The 24,146-nt window shown below is 54.9% G+C and overlaps 2 protein-coding genes across 2 annotated transcripts in view; one reads left to right on the top strand and one right to left on the bottom strand.

The window, feature by feature from the left end:
* LOC146019826 (nucleoside diphosphate kinase A1) overlaps nucleotides 1-24,146 on the top strand; it is a 179,729-nt gene that overhangs the window by 72,930 nt on the left and 82,653 nt on the right. The gene's annotated exons all lie outside the window — the stretch shown is intronic.
* The window catches only part of TAOK2 (TAO kinase 2), a 45,706-nt gene that overhangs the window by 6,649 nt on the left and 14,911 nt on the right, over nucleotides 1-24,146 (bottom strand). Inside the window, 17 exon segments of the mRNA XM_083152404.1 lie at nucleotides 6,007-6,246; nucleotides 6,342-6,545; nucleotides 6,877-7,005; nucleotides 7,330-7,566; nucleotides 7,661-7,789; nucleotides 8,098-8,304; nucleotides 12,374-12,484; nucleotides 12,486-12,542; nucleotides 12,933-13,014; nucleotides 15,022-15,115; nucleotides 15,472-15,563; nucleotides 16,048-16,161; nucleotides 16,236-16,332; nucleotides 16,702-16,747; nucleotides 21,444-21,545; nucleotides 21,628-21,699; nucleotides 21,780-21,980. Coding sequence (XP_083008530.1) covers nucleotides 6,007-6,246; nucleotides 6,342-6,545; nucleotides 6,877-7,005; nucleotides 7,330-7,566; nucleotides 7,661-7,789; nucleotides 8,098-8,304; nucleotides 12,374-12,484; nucleotides 12,486-12,542; nucleotides 12,933-13,014; nucleotides 15,022-15,115; nucleotides 15,472-15,563; nucleotides 16,048-16,161; nucleotides 16,236-16,332; nucleotides 16,702-16,747; nucleotides 21,444-21,545; nucleotides 21,628-21,699; nucleotides 21,780-21,911 — 2,145 coding nt within the window. The 5' untranslated portion in view covers nucleotides 21,912-21,980.

The raw sequence follows: 24,146 nt of genomic DNA, 5'->3' as shown, positions 1-24,146 counted from the left end.
TACGGGGGAGAGACCCGCAGAGGCCGCAGTACTGTGCAGGTGGTGGGAGGACAGACACGCAGAGGCCGCAGTACTGTACGGGGGACAGACACGCAGAGGCCGCAGTACTGTACGGGGGACAGACACGCAGAGGCCGCAGTACTGTACGGGGGACAGACACGCAGAGGCCGCAGTACTGTACGGGGGACAGACACGCAGAGGCCGCAGTACTGTACGGGGGACAGACACGCAGAGGCCGCAGTACTGTACGGGGGACAGACACGCAGAGGCCGCAGTACTGTACGGGGGACAGACACGCAGAGGCCGCAGTACTGTACAGGGGACAGACACGCAGAGGCCGCAGTACTGTACAGGGGACAGACACGCAGAGGCCGCAGTACTGTACGGGGGACAGACACGCAGAGGCCGCAGTACTGTACAGGGGACAGACACGCAGAGGCCGCAGTACTGTACAGGGGACAGACACACAGAGGCCGCAGTACTGCACGGGGGGTGGTGGGGGCAGACACGCAAAGGCTGCAATACCGTGCAGGGGTGGGGTGGGGACAGACCCGCCAAGGGCGCAGTACTGTGCAGGGGGTGGGGGACAGACCCGCAGAGGCCGCAGTACTGTACGGGGGGACAGTCCCGCAGAGGCTGCAGTACTGTGCAGGGAGTGGGAGGACAGACCCGCAGAGGCCACAGTACTGTACGGGGGACAGCCCCGCAGAGGCTGCAGTACTGTGCAGGGGGTGGGAGGACAGACACGCAGAGGCTGCAGTACTGTGCAGGGGGTGGGAGGACAGACACGCTGAGGCTGCAGTACTCAGTACTGTGTAAGGGGTGGCGGGGTCAAACACGCAGAGGCTGCAGTACTGTACGGGGGACAGACACACAGAGGCCGCAGTACTGCACGGGGGGTGGTGGGGGCAGACACGCAAAGGCTGCAATACCGTGCAGGGGTGGGGTGGGGTGGGGACAGACCCGCCAAGGGCGCAGTACTGTGCAGGGGGTGGGGGACAGACCCGCAGAGGCCGCAGTACTGTACGGGGGGACAGTCCCGCAGAGGCTGCAGTACTGTGCAGGGAGTGGGAGGACAGACCCGCAGAGGCCACAGTACTGTACGGGGGACAGACCCGCAGAGGCTGCAGTACTGTGCAGGAGGTGGGAGGACAGACACGCAGAGGCTGCAGTACTGTGCAGGGGGCGGGAGGACAGACACGCTGAGGCTGCAGTACTCAGTACTGTGTAAGGGGTGGCGGGGTCAAACACGCAGAGGCTGCAGTACTGTACGGGGGACAGACACACAGAGGCCGCAGTACGGTGCAGAGGGTGGTGGGGGCAGACACGCAAAAGCTGCAGTACCGTGCAGGGGGTGGGGGGAAACCCGCAGCGGCTGCAATACTGTGCAGGGGGCGGTGGGGACAGACACACAGAGGCTGCAGTACCGTGCAGGGGTTGGGAGGACAGATCCACCGAGGGCTACGGTACTGTGCAGGGGGTGGGGGACAGACCTGCCGAGGGCGCAGTACTGTGCAGGGGGTGGGGGACAGACCTGCCGAGGGCGCAGTACTGTGCAGGAAGTGGGGGAAAGACCCGCAGAACTGTACGGGGGACAGACCTGCAGAGGCTGCAGTACTGTACGGGGACAGACATGCAGAGGGCGCAGTACTGTACGGGGGACAGGACCGCAGTACTGTACGGAGGACAGAAACGCAGAGGCCGCAGTACTGTACGGGGGGGGGACAGAAACGCAGATGCTGTGGTACAATGCAGAGTGGGACAGACATGCAGAGGTTGCAGAACTGTCAAGGGAGACAGATACTAAGAAGACAGACACACAAAGGCTGCAGTACTGTGCAGGCATTAGTGCAATGTGATTTTGGTAGCTGGCTGCTCTGACATATGATACATAAAATTTGAATCATACTAAATATTTAGCATAATACCCCATTTATTAAATTGGGCACTTCCAGCACACTCAGGTTGAGAAATAGTCCAGACTCAGGATGAATGAGTCCCAGCAGACCCCCCCCCCCCCCCCCAATCAGTATCATACCCAGCATTTCCCCAGTGCTCGGTGATGTTATAAAGCAGGTTACTCAGCATTCCCTGCACCTGCAGAGCAACAGCCCATTAACCATTTCTCCGCCTTCTATCGGGGGGCCACACCCTCTCCCCTACGCTTCACCGACCCCAAACATCAAGATGAATGATTCCCGATTGAAAGAAATGACACAAACTGGATGAGCTCTGGTTCCAGTAACATGTTTATTACAAAAAAAAAAAAAACACAACAAAAACAAAACACACAAATAGAACATAAAAGACTAATTTACATTGGGAGATAGAACAAAAAATAAAAAAAATATATATAATATATATATATTGGAAACAATAAATAGATTTAACCCTTTCGCTGCCTCTACTGGCTCGCCTCATGGCAGCAAAGGGGTTAAACTTTAAATATATATATATATTTTGTGTGTTGATAAAAACACAGAAATGTCAGCAGTTTTTACAATGTGCAAAAGGGGGAGGGTTAAAATAAATAAAAAATGAAACAGGAATCTTAAGAACGAAATAAAAAGGGTGAAATGCCACAAAAAGGGTGTTTTGTTTTGTTCTGTTTTTTTTTTTTTTTTTTTTAATTCTCTTTATCCCAAGTTTGTGTTTTGGGGAGGCTGGTCTCAGGCACAGAAAGGGTTAATGGGCTGAAAGGGAAACGGCTCAAAGAGTTAACCAAGTTGCAAGTAACCAACCTTCATGTAACTCACTAAAGAACCTGGAACATGGATGCAAAAGGAAAGACCTGTAATACACACAGAAGCCACTGTGTCCCCACTAGCACTTCCTATAGACTGCACTGTGTCATGGGCTGTAATACCACAGCAGACACTAGGTGTCACCAGCAGCACTTCCTAATGCACTGCTCTGGGTAATGGGTTGTAATTACACCACAGCAGACACTAGGTGTCACCAGCAGCACTTCCTAATGCACTGCTCTGGGTAATGGGCTGTAATACACAAAGCAGCTGGTATTAGATGACCTGATTGTGACACTAACTTTTTGTGTAACTACAAGTACCAGCTTGCAGTGTTTCAAAAAGAGTCACAGGCTGACCACCTTCGTTCTGTTCCCATACCTCAATCTGCAGATCTGAGTGTACTTACTCTGAGGATGCCCACCTGCATTTGCCAGCAAGCTGTTGTAATACACAAAGTGGCCAGTGGTGTCACTGTCTTGCTGCATTGAGCATCAGTGGTATAACGATTAAAAGCTGCAGAAACACCTTGCGGGTTACATAGTACTGACCGGGAATATATGCCACATTACCTCTCCCCTGCCACAGAGACCAGCATGAGCCCAACACCAGAAAAAAAAAAAACAACAAACAAAAACAAACCAACCCCTTAAAAAAAGGCGCCTCCTAGTGGTTTCATCCCTAATTTCGGTCCCAACAAAACCTGTCACATGGAAATGACACCCCATAATTATAAGGCCAGCCCATATCAGTTCAGGCTTCCATGTAAAGCAGGGATGGGGGAACAGTTTGTTGAACTACACATCCCAGCATGCCCAGTTTTGCTATTTGGCCATGCTGGGATGTGTAGTTCAAGAACAGCTGGAGAGCCAAAGGTTCCCCCATTCCTGGTTTAAAGAGACACGACCAATGATTGTACAGGTGGATCTGTGATCAGTTACAGACAACGTATTGCACTAATACTGTGAAATCACTGGACGTCTACGACAGCCCTAGCCAGCTGTATATACTCAGGGGACTGAACTACAGCCCTGGCCAGCTGTATATACTCAGGGGACTGAACTACAGCCCTAGCCAGCTGTATATACTCAGGGGACTGAACTACAGCCCTGGCCAGCTGTATATACTCAGGGGACTGAACTAAAGCCCTGGCCAGCTGTATATACTCAGGGGACTGAACTACAGCCCTGGCCAGCTGTATATACTCAGTGGAAGGAACTATAGCCCTGGCCAGCTGTATATACTCAGGGGACTGAACTACAGCCCTGGCCAGCTGTATATACTCAGGGGACTGAACTACAGCCCTGGCCAGCTGTATATACTCAGGGGACTGAACTACAGCCCTGGCCAGATGTATATACTCAGGGGACTGAACTACAGCCCTGGCCAGCTGTATATACTCAGGGGACTGAACTACAGCCCTGGCCAGCTGTATATACTCAGGGGACTGAACTACAGCCCTGGCCAGTTGTATATACTCAGGGGACTGAACTACAGCCCTGGCCAGCTGTATATACTCAGGGGACTGAACTACAGCCCTGGCCAGATGTATATATACTCAGGGGACTGAACTACAGCCCTGGCCAGATGTATATATACTCAGGGGACTGAACTACAGCCCTGGCCAGCTGTATATACTCAGGGGACTGAACTACAGCCCTGGCCAGCTGTATATACTCAGGGGACTGAACTACAGCCCTGGCCAGCTTTATATACTATGGGGACTGAACTACAGCCCTGGCCAGCTTTATATACTCAGGGGACTGAACTACAGGCTGTAATAATGCGCCTACTCTCATACAGCACAGGGCGCAAACTACATGGGGGTCCGCAGCACCGCCATGGGGGGGAACATTTCCATACTAGAAAAACTATGTGCAAAATCTAGTCCTGAAGTATAATGCATAGAGAAATCTGGTGACGGTGCTCGTTAATACAGCAGTGTACAACATGAACTGTGCAGTAGTGCAACACACTTGTCACATTCATCATTTTGCCTGATGGCCACAAGGTGGCACCCCTGAGGCATGAGAAAATGAGCAGCAATGGAGGGAATCACTACCATGTAATGATTCACCCTCATGGCATGCAATAAGGCACATTAGGATTTGGGGCAGCTGATGAGGCGGTCTCACCTCCATGGGACTGGAGGACTTGTCCGTCTGGCTGCGCTAGCTCTGCCCGCAGTCTTCCCTGTGAGTGGTCCCCGCTGCTCCCTACGCTTTGCAGATAGCCTTCGTCTCTGCTCTCGGCTCATCAGCCTTGGAATGCGACTAGGTCGTTCCTCCCTCAACAGCTTCAGCCTCTCCATATACAGGAGAGCCACCGGGGGCAGCACTGTGCAGAGTCTCCGGACCCCCCTCGCTAACCTATTATTCAGCATTTTTGCCAGGTGCGAGGGAGACCGCAGGAGCCGCCTCCACCACAAGGGCCGGCTGCTGGTCCCTGTAGAGGACTTGCTGGCAAGGACAGGTATACGGCTGCGGAAGCCACCCTTGTATGTCTTTGGGAATAGGTAGAAGAGCCCGCCCTCGCCGGCTGCCCCGCAGCGCTGTAGGACTCTGAACAGTGGCCGCGGCAATCGCAGCAGTGCTCTAAGCCACAACCTGCGCGCGCGCTTTGGCCACCCTTTGAGCCACTGGCCGGCGGACTGACCCAGGGGACCAGCCACCAGAAAGATGGAGAGGAATATCCCAGGAGATGTGAACACCCCAACGGCTATGGCCAGCACCGGCACATAATATAGCCGAAGCCGGTAGCTCATCGCCAGCACGGCCGCTGCCCCCCAGCCCTGGGCCAGCAACATGAACGATGCTCGGCTCAAAGCAAACACCCAGCACAGCAATATGTAGCCACAGAGCAGGCTGGCCCCTAGAGTCTCCAGGGCCACCAGAGCGGAATCTAGTAGGGGTCCTGGCCGCCAGAGGGTAAGGACGGCCAGCAGCAGAGGAAGCAGAGACCAGGGGCAGGAGGGTCGGGAAGCTGCCAGAAGAGTGAGTACAGCACAGAGAGCATGGCTCGGTAATGACGTAGACGCCTGCGCAGGCGCCGGGCGGAGAGGAACATCCGGCTCCAGCACCCACGGCGAAGACGTCAACTCAAAGTAAGGGACATCAGAGTCTGGACAGCCATCTGCCTCAGTACGCTCTGCAGATAACCCCACATCTGCCGCTTCCTCCTCATCCTCAGAGCTGCAGAGGCTGAACGTGCCTCCCTCTCCCCCCTCCTCATCCTCCTCCTCCTCATCATCCCCAGGCCTTACTTTCAGGCTCTTGGGCTGCTGCCGGACCTCAGCGGCGTGTTTCTGCCGAAGCTCCTGTTCCCGGCGCTTGTTGTACTCCAGCTGGTTGCCCAGCTCAGTCTGGTGCTGCAGGCGGATGAGTTCGCTGCGCGTGTGCTGCAAGAGCTGCAGGTGACGGAACTCCAGCTCCTGGGTGCATTCGTGTTGGCGCAGCAGCATGGCGCATTCCAGGTCCCTCTGTGTCTGCTTCTTGTTCAGCTCCTTGGGAGGGAAGAAAGGCGTACTGCTGCATTATACCCAATACGGTGCGTCTATGTACCACTGCTCCTCACCCAGTAACCAGACATCTCACTGACCTCTCTGAGAAGGTCCTGGTCCAAGTTGTGACGTGCCAGGAGCATCTTGCGCTTATACTGCCGACACTGGAGCTCGAAGTACTGGCGCTGACGGCGCAGCAGGTTGGCCTCCTCCTCCGCCTGGTAATGCTGCATGCTCTCCTTCTGACGGAGCAGCCATTCCTGCTTCTCCCGCTTCGGGGTGCTCTGGTTCTCCTGCAGCTCCTGAGGGTAACAAGGCAACATGCAGGTTACATACACACAGAGCCAGGCCCTGTATTCGCACAGCACCTACAGCCATAGGTTGGGTCTTCCCTGCTCTGTGCCAGTGCCCCTACTCCCGGGGGCAGATCTCCTGTCTGTGCTGCCTATTCCTCATCTGTGCTCGTACACATGCTGCACACATCAGGGATCAGAAGGTATTTCCACAGTACCAGGATGGCATTAAAGGCAGACACTTTGGAAGCTGCACCCCCCCCCCCCCCCCCCCCCCGCTGTACGACAGACAGGTCGTAGACACCCAATGGTGTCAGATCTTCCTCCCATCGCTCCCCACCTCCTTCAGCTGTTCCTTGCGGATCTTGTACTGACGCTTCTGGCTCTCCAGCAGGTTAGTCAGCTCCTTCTTCTGCTGACCCAAAATGTGCTGCTGAAACTTCTTCTCCTCCGTCATGGCTGCCTTAGACTGGGAAACACAAAACATGTATACCATCAACAGCTGCGTGTGACCACATTACCCATTTAGCAGAACCATTACCAGAGCGTCTATGCCATGCACTACCATCGGAGCGTATATTGTCCCCATCCCCCTTTCCTACCTTCGGGCTCATGCATCCTCCACCCTCAATGTTCCTTATCCTCTCCAAGATTGACGTATCCCTACTTCGAACCCAGATTCCATCCAAAGAACCCTAGCCTGTCCCAACAATGGATGTTCCTCCTCAAACACTCCCCAGACCCTCACACACAATCCATCTGCCCACGCATCCCCCACAAGACACCAGTGTACCTCCTTCTCAAAGATGGCCTGGTGCTTTTTGGAGAGCTTGTCCGTCTCTGCCACGTAGTTGCTCCTGTGAGCCTCCAGCTCTTTGTCCAGACGTTGTTGGTGCTCATCCAGCTCCGACTTCAGCTTATTCTCCAGAGCCATCAGCTGCTTCTGGTGCTGCCGCCGCATGCGTTTGTACCCAGACATCTGTTCCCGCAAGGCGGAGTCCTGCTCGTGTTCTTGGATCTGCCGCGTCACCTGGAGCGCGGGGCACAGAAAGAGGAGATGTGAGGACAGTGGGAGACTGGCAGAGATGCACGAGAGACACCAAACTCATCAGGAAGACCCTCACCAGGGAGGCGGTGCGGATGGTGGCAAAGTGGTCCCGGTTGCGGCAATAGGCCCGACGCCGAGCCGCTGAGGACGACTGCTGTGCCTCCATCTCTGGCTGGTATGGATCATCGTAAATGTTATCGTGAGCCTGGAAAGAAAGGCAGCTTGTTATCGGAGGGATGGCGAGGGTGCCAGGGAGACCGCTGTATGGGAATAAATATGTCCTGGTCTTGTAAAGACGGATTAATGGCAATTCCATTACAACCATGTGTACAAAAATGAACCTGTTGCAAACAAGTGCACCGCTGCTGCCCCCTGCGAATGCCCCCAGATGCTCAGTCTACCTAGAACCCCTTGGTTCCAACTCTGCATAGATCGAGGAATGACAGAGGGCACAAATAAGGCCAAACAGGTACCAACATTACCCCGCTGTCCTCCTGGTCATAGAAGCCTTACCGGCAGCCGGTGGATGACGGAGCTGTTGGATGTCACCGTGTGCTCTCCCTCCTGCATCATTGCCATTTCTCCGCTGTCGTCTGAGGCGTCGGCCAAGCTGTTTACAGAGCTGCTCTGGCTGCTGGCGCTGATGGACATGCTGGGTACAGACTGGCTGCTCTCCATGCTGGTTATGGTGCCCGTGCAATGAAGGAACTGCTCCGACTCCTGGAAGACGTAAAGAGATGGTCAGGGCTGACGTATGTATGACACCTCATTCTGAGACACCTCCCTTATCCTCAGGGACCACTATCCCATTTGTATCCCCAGTATAGCATAACAACTTCCAACAACCACCATTACAAATACTGGATACAACTTCAGTTCTATGTCAAGCCATCCCACCTTCCTCTCTACAGAGCATCCTAAAAAATACCGCCCAGACATCCCGCCACCATCCCTACACCGCCCGGACATCCCGCCTCCCTCTCTACAGAGCATCCTCAAATACCGCCCGGACATCCCGTCACCATCCCTACACCGCCCGGACATCCCGCCTCCCTCTACAGAGCATCCTCAAATACCGCCCGGACATCCCGCCACCATCCCTACACCGCCCGGACATCCCGCCTCCCTCTCTACAGAGCATCCTCAAATACCGCCCGGACATCCCGCCACCATCCCTACACCGCCCGGACATCCCGCCTCCCTCCTTACAGGCCAATCACACACACCGGCCAGACATCCCGCCACCATCCCTACAGATCCCCACACACCGCCCAGACAGGCCAACCTCACACACTGCCCAGACATCCCACCTCCCTCTCTACAGAGCACCCTCAAATACCGCCCAGACATCCCGCCACCATCCCTACAGTTCCCCCCACACCGCCCGGACATCTAGCCTCCCTCCTTACAGGCCATCCTCACACACCGCCCGAACATCCCATCTCCCTCCCTACTAGGGAGGACAATCCCGGGATCGGGATTGGCGGGATCCCGGGATTTTGGCATAAAAACAGCAGGATTTGAATACCGGGATTGAGCCTTCCAATCCTGGGATTGCGGGATTAGTACCGGATTGTAAAAATGCCAGCAGACGGCTGTTTGGAACAGTGTGCTGTAGGGGCATGACGGTGGCTGGGCTGCGCAGCGTGACCCGACATCACATCACGCTGCAGAGCCCGGCCGCCATCATGCCGCTGCAGCACACTGTCCTGGCCACACGCCCGCCCGCTGAGGTGCTCCCAGCCGCCCCGCTGATCAGCCCCCAGCCGCATGCCCACTGAAGATGGTCCTGCTACTGCCTGTCACCACCATCATGTAAGTGACAGCGCAGTGCAGGGACGGGGAGATAGTGAGAAAATGTTGGGGATTAGTCTGATTTATTCGGCCAGTTTGGGGAGGAGGGACGTGGGTATTTTTTTTATTTAAATCATGGAGGCCGAATCCTGGGATTGAAAAAAAAAATGCCCCGGGATTGGCATCCCTACTCCCTACAGACCATCCTCACATAGCTCCCGGACATCCCGCCACCATCCCTACAGACCATCCTCGAACACCGCCCAGACATCCCGCCACCATCCCTACAGATCCCCACACACCGCCCGGACATCCCGCCTAACTACAGAGAATCCTCACACACTGGCAGACATCCTGCCTCTCTCCCTCCATACCATCCTCACACACCACCCGGACATCCCGCTTCCCTCCCTACATACATCATCACACACCGCCCAGACATAACGCCTCTCTGCCTACAGATCCTCCTCACACACCGCCCGGACATCCCACCTGCCCTTCACACACCACCCGGACATACCGTCTTCCTCCCAGCACACATCCTCACACACCGCCCGGACATCCCACCTCCCTGCCTACAGATCCTCCTCACACACCGCCTGGACATTCCACCTACCTCCCTACAGGCCATCCTCACACTCCTCCCGGACATCCCACCACCATCCCTACACCGCCCGGACATCCAGCCTCCCTCCCTACACACATCCTCACTCACCGCCTGGACATCCCACCACCATCCCTACACTCATCCTCACACAACGGCCGGACATCCCACCACCATCCCTACACCGCCCGGACATCCCACCACCATCCCTACACTCATCCTCACACACCGGCCGGACATCCCGCCTCCATCCCTACAGACCATCCTCAAACACCGCTCAGACATCCCGCCACCATCCCTACAGATCCCCACACACCGCCCAGACATCCAGCCTCCCTCCCTACACTCATCCTCACACACCGCCCAGTCATCCCGCCACCATCCTTACACTCATCCTCACACACACCGGCCGGACATCCCGCCTCCATCCCTACACTCATCCTCACACACCGGCCGGACATCCCGCCTCCATCCCTACAGACCATCCTCGAAAACCGCTCAGACATCCCGCCACCATCCCTACAGATCCCCACACACCGCCCGGACATCCAGCCTCCCTCCCTACACTCATCCTCACACACTGCCCGGACATCCCACCTCCCTGCCTACAGATCCTCCTCACACACCGCCTGGACATTCCACCTCCCTCCCTACAGGCCATCCTCACACTCCTCCCGGACATCCCACCACCATCCCTACACCGCCCGGACATCCAGCCTCCCTCCCTACACTCATCCTCACACACCGGCCGGACATCCTGCCTCCATCCCTACAGACCATCCTCGAAAACCGCTCAGACATCCCGCCACCATCCCTACAGATCCCCACACACCGCCCGGACATCCAACCTCCCTCCCTACACTCATCCTCACACAACGGCCGGACATCCCACCTCCCTGCCTACAGATCCTCCTCACACACCGCCTATACATTCCACCTACCTCCCTACAGGCCATCCTCACACTCCTCCCGGACATCCCACCACCATCCCTACACCGCCCGGACATCCAGCCTCCCTCCCTACACTCATCCTCACACACCGGCCGGACATCCCACCACCATCCCTACACTCATCCTCACACACCGGCCGGACATCCCACCACCATCCCTACACCGCCCTGACATCCAGCCTCCCTCCCTACACTCATCCTCACACACTGGCCGGACATCCCACCACCATCCCTACACTCATCCTCACACACCGGCCGGACATCCCACCAACATCCCTACACCGCTCGGACATCCAGCCTCCCTCCCTACACTCATCCTCACACACTGGCCGGACATCCCGCCTCCATCCCTACAGACCATCCTCGAACACCGCTCAGACATCCCGCCACCATCCCTACAGATCCCCACACACCGCCCAGACATCCAGCCTCCCTCCCTACACTCATCCTCACACACCGCCCGGACATCCCGCCACCATCCCTACACTCATCCTCACACACCAGACGGACATCCCGCCTCCATCCCTACAGACCATCCTCAAACACCGCTCAGACATCCCGCCACCATCCCTACAGATCCCCACACACCGCCTGGACATCCAGCCTCCCTCCTTACAGGCCATCCTCACACACACCGCCCGGACATCCCGCCTCCCTCCCTACAGAGCATCCTCACATACAGCCCGAACATCCCACCTCCCTCCCTACAGGCCATCCTCACACACCACCCAGACATCCCACCTCCCTCCCTACAGACCATCCTCACATACAGCCAGGACATCCCCTACTCCCTCCCTACAGACCATCCTCACACACCGCCCGGACATCCAGCCTCCCTCCTTACAGGCCATACTCACACACCACCCAGACATCCCGCCTAACTACAGAGAATCCTCATACACCGCCCAGACATCCCGCCACCATCCTCACACCCCGACCGGACATCTAGCCTACCTCCTTACAGGCCATCATCGCACACCAACCTGACATCTCCCTCCCTACAGAGCATCCTCACACCACCCGAACATCCCGCATCCCTCCCTTCAGATCCCCACATCCCGCCTCCCTCACTCCCTGGCTGGAATCCCACCTCCCTCCCTACAGGCCATCCCCACACACCGCCCGGACATCCCCACACACTACATCTTCCTCTAACAGCGCTGTTTGATTTCCTCACAATAATTGATTTTCTTCTCATCGGTGATGGACACTCCACCCCACCCCTTCTGTCACCCTCCCTCGTCCATGGCTGTAACCCTCCAATCAATGATGGACACTACACCGCATAGCACCCACCAAGCACTCATCATCAGAGACACTCACACTCCACCCCATGTCGCTGTCCCTCGCCCATGGCTGTAACCCTCCAATCAATGACGGGCACTCCACCCACAGCGCCCATCACAGACACTCACACTCCCTCCCCGCAGAGTGCGCTCACCTCCTCCTCCTCAGTGGTCTCTGTGTTGGGCCCATTCTGGGTGTCCTGAAAGAGGATTTTCTTCATCTTGCGGTACTGCAGGTTGTCCAGCTCCCGTACAGCATCCTTTGTGGCGTTGGATCAGCTCCATGATAACGGTTTGCGGCCTCTCCCTTTGCAGAAATCGGTGCTGGGAGGGAAACATTATTTTATGAGTTTTGTTCTCTTTTAAATTAATTAAAAATAAAGAAACTAGGATATTATACTGCAGACTAATTACTAAAGTACAGTATGTACCACAGGCTCATTAGTAGCGGCCAAATATAACAGCTGTGGGGGTGCAAAAATAGGCAAATCATCATAGCAGCCAATAGGGTAAAGTCTTCAGCGACACCATCGGAAACGGTCTCACCAATAAGGTTATGCGACTAACACGAACTCCAGCGCAGTTTACAAACCTTGCCCACACTGCTGCCTCAGAAGAGGTTGTTACAAGCCCAACAAAGGGTTAAATCTGCCTTATATTCTGATGGGAACCAAGGATTCAGCATCCCTTATATATTGTGGGTAACCAACTTACCTTAAGCAGAATGTCGGAGCTCGGCCTGTCCTGGGGAATCTTTTGAAGACAGGAATCTACAAAATTCCGGAAATATTCCGACCTGCAGGACAAATTTTATTTGTGAACTAAAATGAAGATAAAATTAGGTAAAAACATTACAATGTCCTGCGCTACTGTAATGCTCACCAGTGGTTGGACTGTATGTGCGGGTGTAGTGCCCACCAGTGGTTGGACTGCATGTATAGCTGTAATGTGAGGGTGTAGTGCTCACCAGTGGTTGCACTGTATGTATAGCTGTACTATACTATGCAGGTGTATTGCTCACCAGTGGTTGCACTGTATGTACAGCTGTAATGTGAGGGTGTAGCGCTCACCAGTGGTTGGACCGTATGCACAGCGGTAATGTGCGGGTGTAGCCCTCACCAGTGGTTGGACTGCATGTACAGCTGTAATGTGCGGGTGTAACGCTCACCAGTGGTTGGACCGTATGCACAGCGGTAATGTGCGGGTGTAGCCCTCACCAGTGGTTGGACTGCATGTACAGCTGTAATGTGCGGGTGTAACGCTCACCAGTGGTTGGACTGTATGTACAGCTGTAAATGTAATGTGAGGGTGTAGTGTTCACCAGTGATTGGACTGTATGTACAGTTGTAATGTGAGGGTGTAGTGCTCACCAGTGGTTGGACTATATGTACAGCTGTAATATGCAGGTGTAGCGTTAACCAGTGGTTGGACTGTATGTACAGTTGTAATGTGAGGGTGTAGCGCTCACCAGTGGTTGGACTGTATGTACAGCTGTAATGTGCGGGTGTAACGCTCACCAGTGGTTGTACTGCATGTACAGCTGTAATGTGCGGGTGTAGTGCTCACCAGTGGTTGGGACTGCATGTACAGCTGTAATGTGAGGGTGTAGCGCTCACCAGTGGTTGGACTGTATGTACAGCTGTAATGTGAGGGTGTAGTGCTCACCAGTGGTTGGACTGCATGTACAGCTGTAATGTAATGTGAGGGTGTAGTGCTCACCAGTGATTGGACTATATGTACAGCTGTAATGTGCGGGGTGTAGTGCTCACCAGTGGTTGCACTGTATGTACAGCTGTAATGTGCGGGTGTAACGCTCACCAGTGGTTGGACTGTATGTACAGCTGTAATGTGAGGGTGTAGTGCTCACCAGTGGTTGGACTGCATGTACAGCTGTAATGTAATGTGAGGGTGTAGTGCTCACCAGTGATTGGACTATATGTACAGCTGTAATGTGAGGGTGTAGTGCTCACCAGTGGTTGCACTGTATGTACAGCTGTAATGTGCGGGTGTAGCGCTCACCAGTGGTTGGACTATATGTACAGCTGTAATGTGAGGGTGTAGTGCTCACCAGTGGTTGGACTGTATGTATAGCTGTAATGTGAGGGTGTAGTGCTCACCAGTGGTTGGACTATAGTACAGCTGTAATATGCAGGTGTAGCGTTTACCAGTGGTTGGACTGTATGTACAGTTGTAATGTGAGGGTGTAGCGCTCACCAGTGGTTGGACTGTATGTACAGCTGTAATGTGCGGGTGTAACGCTCACCAGTGGTTGTACTGCATGTACAGCTGTAATGTGCGGGTGTAGTGCTCACCAGTGGTTGGACTGCATGTACAGCTGTAATATGAGGGTGTAGCGCTCACCAGTGGTTGGACTATATGTACAGCTGTAGTATGCAGGTGTAGAGTTTACCAGTGGTTGTACTGCATGTACAACTGTAATGTGCGGGTGTAGTGCTCACCAGTGGTTGGACTGTATGTACAGCTGTAATGTGAGGGTGTAACGCTCACCAGTGGTTGCACTGTATGTATAGCTGTAATGTGAGTGTGTAGTGCTCACCAGTGGTTGCACTGTATGTATAGCTGTAATGTGAGGGTGTAGCGCTTACCAGTGGTTGGACTATATGTACAGCTGTAGTATGCAAGTGTAGCGTTTACCAGTGGTTGGACTGTATGTACAGGCTGTAATATGCAGGTGTAGCGCTCACCAGTGGTTGGACTATATGTACAGCTGTAATATGCAGGTGTAGCGTTTACCAGTGGTTGGACTGTATGTACAGTTGTAATGTGAGGGTGTAGTGCTCACCAGTGGTTGGACTGTAGGACAGGAGACTCATTCTGAGCGATGTGGTATAAGGCACTCATAGCAGTCATGTTGAAGAGTGGGGGCTTCCTTTCAGCTACACAAGGTAAAGACAGACAATCACTTTAATACCATACACTATTAATAGGTAGAAATCTCACCTAAACAAAGGGGATACAATTAGAAATATATGGTGAAATAGAAACTGCAGAGTGCTGCGGGATATGGCAATGTGTGCAGTGCAACCAACAAATGCATGGTTATTGGATGGCAGTATGCATGCTGAGACACCACCTGTGCCAAGTGTTAATATAGAGTGTGGTGATGGCCCTGACCACCCTGCACATTATAGGGGCACATTGCCAAAGAAGAACAGAAGAATGACCAACGTGTTCCCTAAGGAGAAAGTAATGGGGAACAGCAGGTATGCACTAAAACAATGCAAATTCTCACCTAGCTCAATGCTGGTGATCCCCAGTGACCATACATCCACCTTGCCATCATACTGGCCCTCATCCATGGCGAGTATAACCTCTGGAGCCATCCTGATGGGAGGAAATACATTCACAGCCTTACAAGGCAAGTATGGGTGGCTGACATATTCTATGGTCTCTCCCCATACTACCTACCACCTGACCTTTGTTACGTACAGGCTGGGTTCAGTCCGCCATGCGCCGCGGGCCGGCTGGGTTCAGTCCGCCATGCGCCGCGGGCCGGCTGGGTTCAGTCCGCCATGCGCCGGCTGGGTTCAGTCTGCCATGCGCCGCGGGCCGGCTGGGTTCAGTCCGCCATGCGCCGCGGGCCGGCTGGGTTCAGTCCGCCATGCGCCGCGGGCCGGCTGGGTTCAGTCTGTCACTGGCTGGGTTCAGTCCGTCTTGCGTTACATACTGGGTGGGTTCTGACTTTCCTACGCTACATCTTGGCTGGGTCAGGGCAGGGTCTTTCTACTTGCTATACATTATCTGTCGTGGGTTAGGTACTGTGTGGGCCAGGGGTCCCTCCACCCAATATACCCGATCCATTTCTTACCAGTATGGTGTCCCCACAAATGAATTAGCTGGAGCCACTATGGACGCGGAGCCGAAGTCCCCAAGTTTCACCAATCCTGGCTCTGTGAGGAGGATATTCCCGGCCTTCACATCTCTGCAGGGGGAGGTCAGAAAGATGCATAAGGGTAAAGGAGGGGGACTGTATTGAGGCCTCCCCTGGACACTTACCTGTGGATCATGTTGTGTGTATGGAGGTAGGCCAGGCCTTGGAGCGCACCATGGGTAATAGCAGCAATCTCCACCTCCTGGAGAGGTTTCTTGTGCACTGCATAGAGATCGGAAGATGTCAGGACACATCTAACTGTACCCTTGATGCCAGCAGTAATCAGTGTTCTCTGGGGATGTTGTCACATAAGCAGATAACAGCTTTATATACCGGCGTATCAGTCCCTGTGACACTACCCGAAGTGAGGCGTCACATGACCGAGAACTCTAAACAGCTCAGGATCTTCAGGAAGCAGCAGCTTGCTATGCCCTATACATATCTCAGCACTGACCGGCCTAGTGCAGGTCAGTCAAACTGAAACCAATATCCAATAAGTGGCTGCGGACAGTTACGGTGCTGCATGAGGAAGAGTGGAGCAAATACTTTATCAGCGGTAATAAATCCCCCACAATCCAATGCAACACTCACCCTCCAGGAGGTCGGAAGCGGAGCCCAGGCAGTACTCCATCACCAGCTGGAAGACAGAGACAGATTATTAATATAAGTGCGGTGTCAGGGGGATACAAAGAGAGGACAGGTCACAGTATACACAGTATAAATAGGATACAGGGATAATGAACATGGGAGGTCAGGAGGCAACAACCAGTCCTGGTGAATAAGGGAAGAGAGGTAGATACAGGGAAAAACTAATAACTGAGAGGACGGAGGGTACAGACATGACACAAGGGAAAGTCGCTGATTAGAGAAGGGGAGAGGCATGCGAGGCGGGGAACAGGAGAAGCCCAACATAGAAGGGGTGGGGCTCCAACAGAGAGGGGTAGGCGTGGCCCAGCAGAATGGAAGCTGAATATAAATAAAACTACGAGGGGGCAGGTGGGGTGTAAGGGCGGGCAGTTACAGAGCAAGAGGGGCAGGTGCAGCTTAAGGGAGAGCTGCTACAGCAGGGGGCAGTTACAGAGCAAGAGGGGCAGGTGCAGCTTAAGGGAAAGCTGCTACAGCAGGGGGCAGTTACAGAGCAAGAGGGGAAGGTGCAGCTTAAGGGAGAGCTGCTACAGCAGGGGGCAGTTACAGAGCAAGAGGGGCAGGTGTAGAGTAGGGGAGAGCTGCTACAGCAGGGGGCAGTTACAGAGCAAGAGAGAGGGGCAGGTGCAGAGTAGGGGAGAGCTGCTACAGCAGGGGGCAGTTACAGGGCAATAGAGAGAGGGGCAGGTGCGGCGTAGGGGAGAGCAGCTACAGCAGGGGGCAGTTACAGAGCAATAGAGAGGGGCAGGTGCGGCGTAGGGGAGAGCTGCTACAGCAGGGGGCAGTTACAGAGCAATAGAGAGAGGGGCAGGTGCAGAGTAGGGGAGAGCTGCTACCGCAAGGGGCAGTTACAGAGCAATAGAGAGAGGGGCAGGTGCGGAGTAGGGGAGAGCTGCTACAGCAGGGGGCAGTTACAGAGCAATAGAGAGAGGGGCAGGTGCGGAGTAGGGGAGAGCTGCTACAGCAGGGGGCAGTTACAGAGCAATAGAGAGAGGGGCAGGTGCGGAGTAGGGGAGAGCAGCTACAGCAGGGGGCAGTTACAGAGCAATAGAGAGAGGGGCAGGTGCGGAGTAGGGGAGAGCAGCTACAGCAGGGGGCAGTTACAGAGCAATAGAGAGAGGGGCAGGTGCGGCGTAGGGGAGAGCAGCTACAGCAGGGGGCAGTTACAGAGCAATAGAGAGCGGGGCAGGTGCGGCGTAGGGGAGAGCTGCTACAGCAGGGGGCAGTTACAGAGCAATAGAGAGAGGGGCAGGTGCAGAGTAGGGGAGAGCTGCTACCGCAGGGGGCAGTTACAGAGCAATAGAGAGAGGGGCAGGTGCGGAGTAGGGGAGAGCTGCTACCGCAGGGGGGCAGTTACAGAGCAATAGAGAGGGGCAGGTGCGACGTAGGCGAGAGCTGCTACAGCAAGGGGCAGTTACAGGGCAATAGAGAGAGGGGCAGGTGCGGAGTAGGGGAGAGCAGCTACAGCAGGGGGCAGTTACAGAGCAATAGAGAGAGGGGCAGGTGCGGCGTAGGGGAGAGCTGCTACAGCAGGGGGCAGTTACAGGGCAATAGAGAGAGGTGCGGAGTAGGGGAGAGCAGCTACAGCAGGGGGCAGTTACAGAGCAATAGAGAGAGGGGCAGGTGCGGCGTAGGGGAGAGCTGCTACAGCAGGGGGCAGTTACAGGGCAATAGAGAGAGGGGCAGGTGCGGCGTAGGGGAGAGCTGCTACAGCAGGGGGCAGTTACAGAGCAATAGAGAGAGGGGCAGGTGCGGCGTAGGGGAGAGCTGCTACAGCAGGGGGCAGTTACAGGGCAATAGAGAGAGGGGCAGGTGCGGCGTAGGGGAGAGCTGCTACAGCAGGGGGCAGTTACAGAGCTATAGAGAGAGGGGCAGGTGCGGTGTAGGGGAGAGCTGCTACAGCAGGGGGGTAGTTACAGAGCAATAGAGAGAGGGGCAGGTGCGGAGTAGGGGAGAGCTGCTACAGCAGGGGGCAGTTACAGGGCAATAGAGAGAGGGGCAGGTGCGGCGTAGGGGAGAGCTGCTACAGCAGGGGGCAGTTACAGAGCAATAGAGAGAGGGGCAGGTGCGGCGTAGGGGAGAGCTGCTACAGCAGGGGGCAGTTACAGGGCAATAGAGAGAGGGGCAGGTGCGGAGTAGGGGAGAGCAGCTACAGCAGGGGGCAGTTACAGAGCAATAGAGAGAGGGGCAGGTGCGGCGTAGGGGAGAGCTGCTACAGCAGGGGGCAGTTACAGGGCAATAGAGAGAGGGGCAGGTGCGGAGTAGGGGAGAGCAGCTACAGCAGGGGGCAGTAACAGAGCAATAGAGAGAGGGGCAGGTGCGGCGTAGGGGAGAGCTGCTACAGCAGGGGGCAGTTACAGAGCAATAGAGAGAGGGGCAGGTGCGGCGTAGGGGAGAGCTGCTACAGCAGGGGGCAGTTACAGAGCAATAGAGAGAGGGGCAGGTGCGGCGTAGGGGAGAGCTGCTACAGCAGGGGGCAGTTACAGGGTAATAGAGAGAGGGGCAGGTGCGGCGTAGGGGAGAGCTGCTACAGCAGGGGGCAGTTACAGAGCAATAGAGAGAGGGGCAGGTGCGGCGTAGGGGAGAGCTGCTACAGCAGGGGGCAGTTACAGAGCAATAGAGAGAGGGGCAGGTGCGGAGTAGGGGAGAGCTGCTACAGCAGGGGGCAGTTACAGGGCAATAGAGAGAGGGGCAGGTGCAGAGTAGGGGAGAGCTGCTACAGCAGGGGGCAGTTACAGAGCAATAGAGAGAGGGGCAGGTGCGGAGTAGGGGAGAGCAGCTACAGCAGGGGGCAGTTACAGAGCAATAGAGAGAGGGGCAGGTGCGGCGTAGGGGAGAGCAGCTACAGCAGGGGGCAGTTACAGAGCAATAGAGAGAGGGGCATGTGCGGAGTAGGGGAGAGCAGCTACAGCAGGGGGCAGTTACAGAGCGAGAGAGAGGAGCAGCTGTGGCATAGGGGAGAGCTGCTACCGCAGGGGGTAGTAGAGAGGGGGGCACCCAGGCAGATCAGCGGGCGACCACAGACCACACAGCCGTTAGAGGACACAGGCCTGCACTAGGGCAGAGGTGAGCAGATGACAGCAGTCAAGGGAGAGGGGGCGTTTGGCAGTGACGCGGGCAGCCCGCAGGGGGCTATTGTGATGGCTTTTTCTGTACACACAGTGTGCTGCTTCAGCCTCCCACACACAGCACTTTCACGGCTCTGCTTTATATGTACTGGCGGCTCTGCAAATAAGCTGGTGAGCTGCATGTACACATGTCCAGCCAACTCCTGCTGTACACGCAGCAACAGCACACATGCCCTGAATATTACATGCACTCCCCCATACATGGCCATTGGCTCATGCAGGCTATCGCCCCCCTCTAGTACAGTCCTGGCACTGCCCAGACCTTCCAGTCTTCCCGTGCTTCTGGCCATGCCCGCTCTGAGCGAGGGACGTAACCGTGGTATCCTTTTCCCATCCGCCTCTGTCACATCAGTGTCTGATTACCATATAGTGTGGACCCTAGGGCCTGTCATATAAAGCCTACTGTGAAATCCAATTGGACACGATCTTACATCCCACCCTTCTCATAATGCCAGAGCCAATCAGCTATTACAATACATACAGGCAATGGGACACTACTGAGGCAACCAATCCCACCAACCCGGGATGACCACCGCGCAGGAAGCGCCTATGGATGGGAGCATCCGCTGGGTCATGCGCCAGACAGATGGAAGTACAATGGAGCTCCGCACTACAAACCTCCATACTGGCTTATACCCCCACCGGGTGCTGGACGGGTTCCCGACAATCACTTACCCGATGTCGGGATCCCGACTGTCAAAACGCCGACGGCCACCCGCTATTTTCCCTCGTGGGGGTCCACGACCCCCATAGAGGGAGAATAGAATAGGTGGCTCGCGTAGCGAGCCACCGTGCCCGCAGCGAGCCCGCAAGGGGCTTTTTTGCACTCGCCATGCTGTCTGACTCCGGCCAGTCGGGATCCCGACGTCGGGATAATGACTGTCGGGATCCCGACTGACGGGGTCCCATACCACACCCACACCCACCCCGCATTTACAGACTGGTAGAAACCCATCACATTATCAACTGAAGGAATAAGAATTCACTGTGTGTTGGCTAAACAGGCTTTCTACACCCGACCAACCAACCAGGCCACACACACAGTGCCCACGTGTACGGATTCATATCCCAGCGGCTTCGATGAAATGAGTTACATCAGGGGTAGCCAACTTCAGCCCTTGAGAGCTACCAACAGGTCACATTTTCCAGACTACCTAGCTGCTGCACAGGTGCACTCATTACTCACTGACACATTTTAGAAGATCCACGGGTGGAGCTAATTACTGGAAAAATATTAACTGTTGGTAGCTCTTGAGAACTGGACTTGGCTACCCCAGAGCTACATGGTCTGCGGCCACATCCACAATAACCTGATCGCAACTGGCACAGCCTGGGAGACACATAAATAATGTTCTGTTGGATCACTTAGATTGAAAGGTTGAACAAGGCTCCACATGTGGCGGGAGGACCGGTCCTGGGCCCAACCTGCAATACACCTACAACACGCTATGCAAGCAGGAAGCAATGACTGTAGCAGCGCTGTGAGGGCGGAGCAGGTGACGCACTCTCGCAGCAGAGACCCCTGGCAGGTACGATCCTTGTGTGGCAATAGAGACTCACCCAGGCTGTGTGCTCCCGCAGGTAACATCCTTTGTATTCAATAGTGTTCGGGTGTCTCAGCTTCTGGAGAAACTTCACTTCTTTGATGATGTCCTGCCATTTCTGTGGGGAGCAGGAGAACGTCATTAGGAGACCGCAAGGAAAGAGCCCCTATGGGTCCCACATCTGTCCCAGAGACACCCACCTCATTAGACTGCTTCCCACTGTAGGACATCTTCTTAATGGCAACGACCTCATTGTTACGGATATCACGGGCCTGGGAAAAGGAGAGAGACGTGCACATTAGTGGCTGGTAAGAGCTCCCCCCAAATAACAGGTTTTGCTAGTGGGACTCACAAAATAGACCGCTCCGAAGCTGCCATGCCCGATCTCCCGCAGGTCCGCAAACAGCTTCTCTGGGTCATCTTTGAAGAAAAGCTCGGCTACCTCAGGGTCCTTCAGACTGCCAGCCCGGGCGTTGGACGGCATGACGAGGGCCAGAGGAAGCCCCCCACGGGACGCCGCCACTACTTCCGCCGAGGATGGACCCTCTGAGAGCTGCGGAGAGGAAGAAGAATTACTACAAGTTATCAGGGACCAAGTGTACAGCCGTAACTGGAGCACCCAGAGGAAACCCACACAAACACAGGGAGAACATACAAACCACACACAGAAAGCACCCATGACAAGGGATTTAATGGACAAATTTAGTATGCGAGGCAGTGATATCACAATGCCATGCATACTGACAAGCTAATCCTCAACTAGGAAACTGACAAAAGGCCAACAAAGCTGTAAGTCCTGCTGAGGAAACGGGACATGGAGAAGGAAACTGGGATGCAGAAATCAGGTGGGACCAGAGAAAAATAGGATGCACAGGAGGAGGAAAAAGGATGCAGAAGGGGTGGAATGTACAGAGAAGGAGGAAATGGGATGCCAAGTGGAAGAGGAGGAAGCTGGGTGCAAAAGGAGGCAGAGGGGAGGAAGAAGTGGGATGCAAAGGGGAAAAGGAAGAAAACGGGAGGCAGATGGGAGGAGGACAAGAAAACGAGAGGCAGACGGGAGGAGGACAAGAAAACAAGAGGCAGATGGGAGGAGGAGAAAACAGCAGGCAGAAGGGGGAGGAGAAAACGGGAGACAGAGGGAAGGGGGACGGAGAAAATAGGAGGCATAGGAGGCATAGGAGGAGGAAAAAAATGGGAGGCAGAGCGGTGGGGGGGGGGGGAGTAGAGGAAGAGAAGAGAAAATGGGAGGCAGAGGGGAGGAGAAGGAGGAAGAATAAGCGGGATGCAAAGGTGAAAAGGTAGAAAACGGGAGGCAGATGGGAGGAGGACAAGAAAACGAGAGGCAGATGGGAGGAGGACAAGAAAACGAGAGGCAGATGGGAGGAGGACAAGAAAACGAGAGGCAGATGGGAGGAGGACAAGAAAACGAGAGGCAGATGGGAGGAGGACAAGAAAACGAGAGGCAGATGGGAGGAGGACAAGAAAACGAGAGGCAGATGGGAGGAGGACAAGAAAACGAGAGGCAGATGGGAGGAGGACAAGAAAACGAGAGGCAGATGGGAGGAGGACAAGAAAACGAGAGGCAGATAGAAGGGGGACGGAGAAAACAGCAGGCAGAAGGGGGAACGGAGAAAAAGAAGAAGAAAACGGAGGATAAAATATAAAGCAGAAAGGAGGAGAAGAAAATAGGAGGCAGAGGGGAAGAAGAGGAGAAAAAAATGGGAGGCAGAGCGGTGGGGGGGGGGGGGGGGGGGGAGTAGAGGAAGAGAAGAGAAAATGGGAAGCAGAAAGGAGGAGGAGTAGGACAAGAAAACGGGAGGCAGAAGGGGAGGAGAAAACGGGAGGCAGAGGAGGAGGAGGAGGAGAAGGAGAAGAAGAAAACTTAGGAAAAAATATAAAGCAGAATTGAGAAGAAAATAGGAAGCAGAGGGGAGGAGGAGAAAAACGGGAGGCAATTGAGGGGAGGAGAAGGAGGAGGAGAAAAACGGGAGGCAATTGAGGGGAGGAGGAGGAGAAAAACGGGAGGCAATTGAGGGGAGGAGGAGGAGTAAAACGGGAGGCAATTGAGGGGAGGAGGAGGAGAAAAACGGGAGGCAATTGAAGGGAGGAGGAGGAGAAAAACGGGAGGCAATTGAAGGGAGGAGGAGGAGAAAAACGGGAGGCAATTGAAGGGAGGAGGAGGAGAAAAACGGGAGGCAATTGAAGGGAGGAGGAGGAGAAAAACGGGAGGCAATTGAAGGGAGGAGGAGAAAAACGGGAGGCAATTGAAGGGAGGAGGAGAAAAACGGGAGGCAATTGAGGGGAGGAGGAGAAAAACGGGAGGCAATTGAGGGGAGGAGGAGGAGAAGAAGAAAAACGGGAGGCAATTGAGGGGAGGAGGAGGAGGAGGAGAAGAAGAAAAACGGGAGGCAATTGAGGGGAGGAGGAGGAGAAGAAGAAAAACGGGAGGCAATTGAGGGGAGGAGGAGGAGGAGGAGAAAAACGGGAGGCAATTGAGGGGAGGAGGAGGAGGAGAAAAACGGGAGGAGGAGGAGGAGGAGGAGGAGAAAAACGGGAGGAGGAGGAGAAAAACGGGAGGATGAGGAGGAGGAGGAGGAGGAGGAGGAGGAGGAGAAAAACGGGAGGCAATTGAGGGGAGGAGGAGAAAAACGGGAGGCAGAGGGGAGGTGGAGAAAACAAGGAGGCAGAGGGGAGGTGGAGAAAACAAGGAGGCAGAGGG

The sequence above is a fragment of the Crinia signifera genome, chromosome 7 (genome assembly GCF_055691185.1).
Source record: "Crinia signifera chromosome 7, ASM5569118v1, whole genome shotgun sequence".
Classification (NCBI taxonomy): Eukaryota; Metazoa; Chordata; class Amphibia; order Anura; family Myobatrachidae; genus Crinia; species Crinia signifera.
Note: the sequence above shows the minus strand (reverse complement) of the source record. Positions and strands in the feature narration are given on the sequence as shown.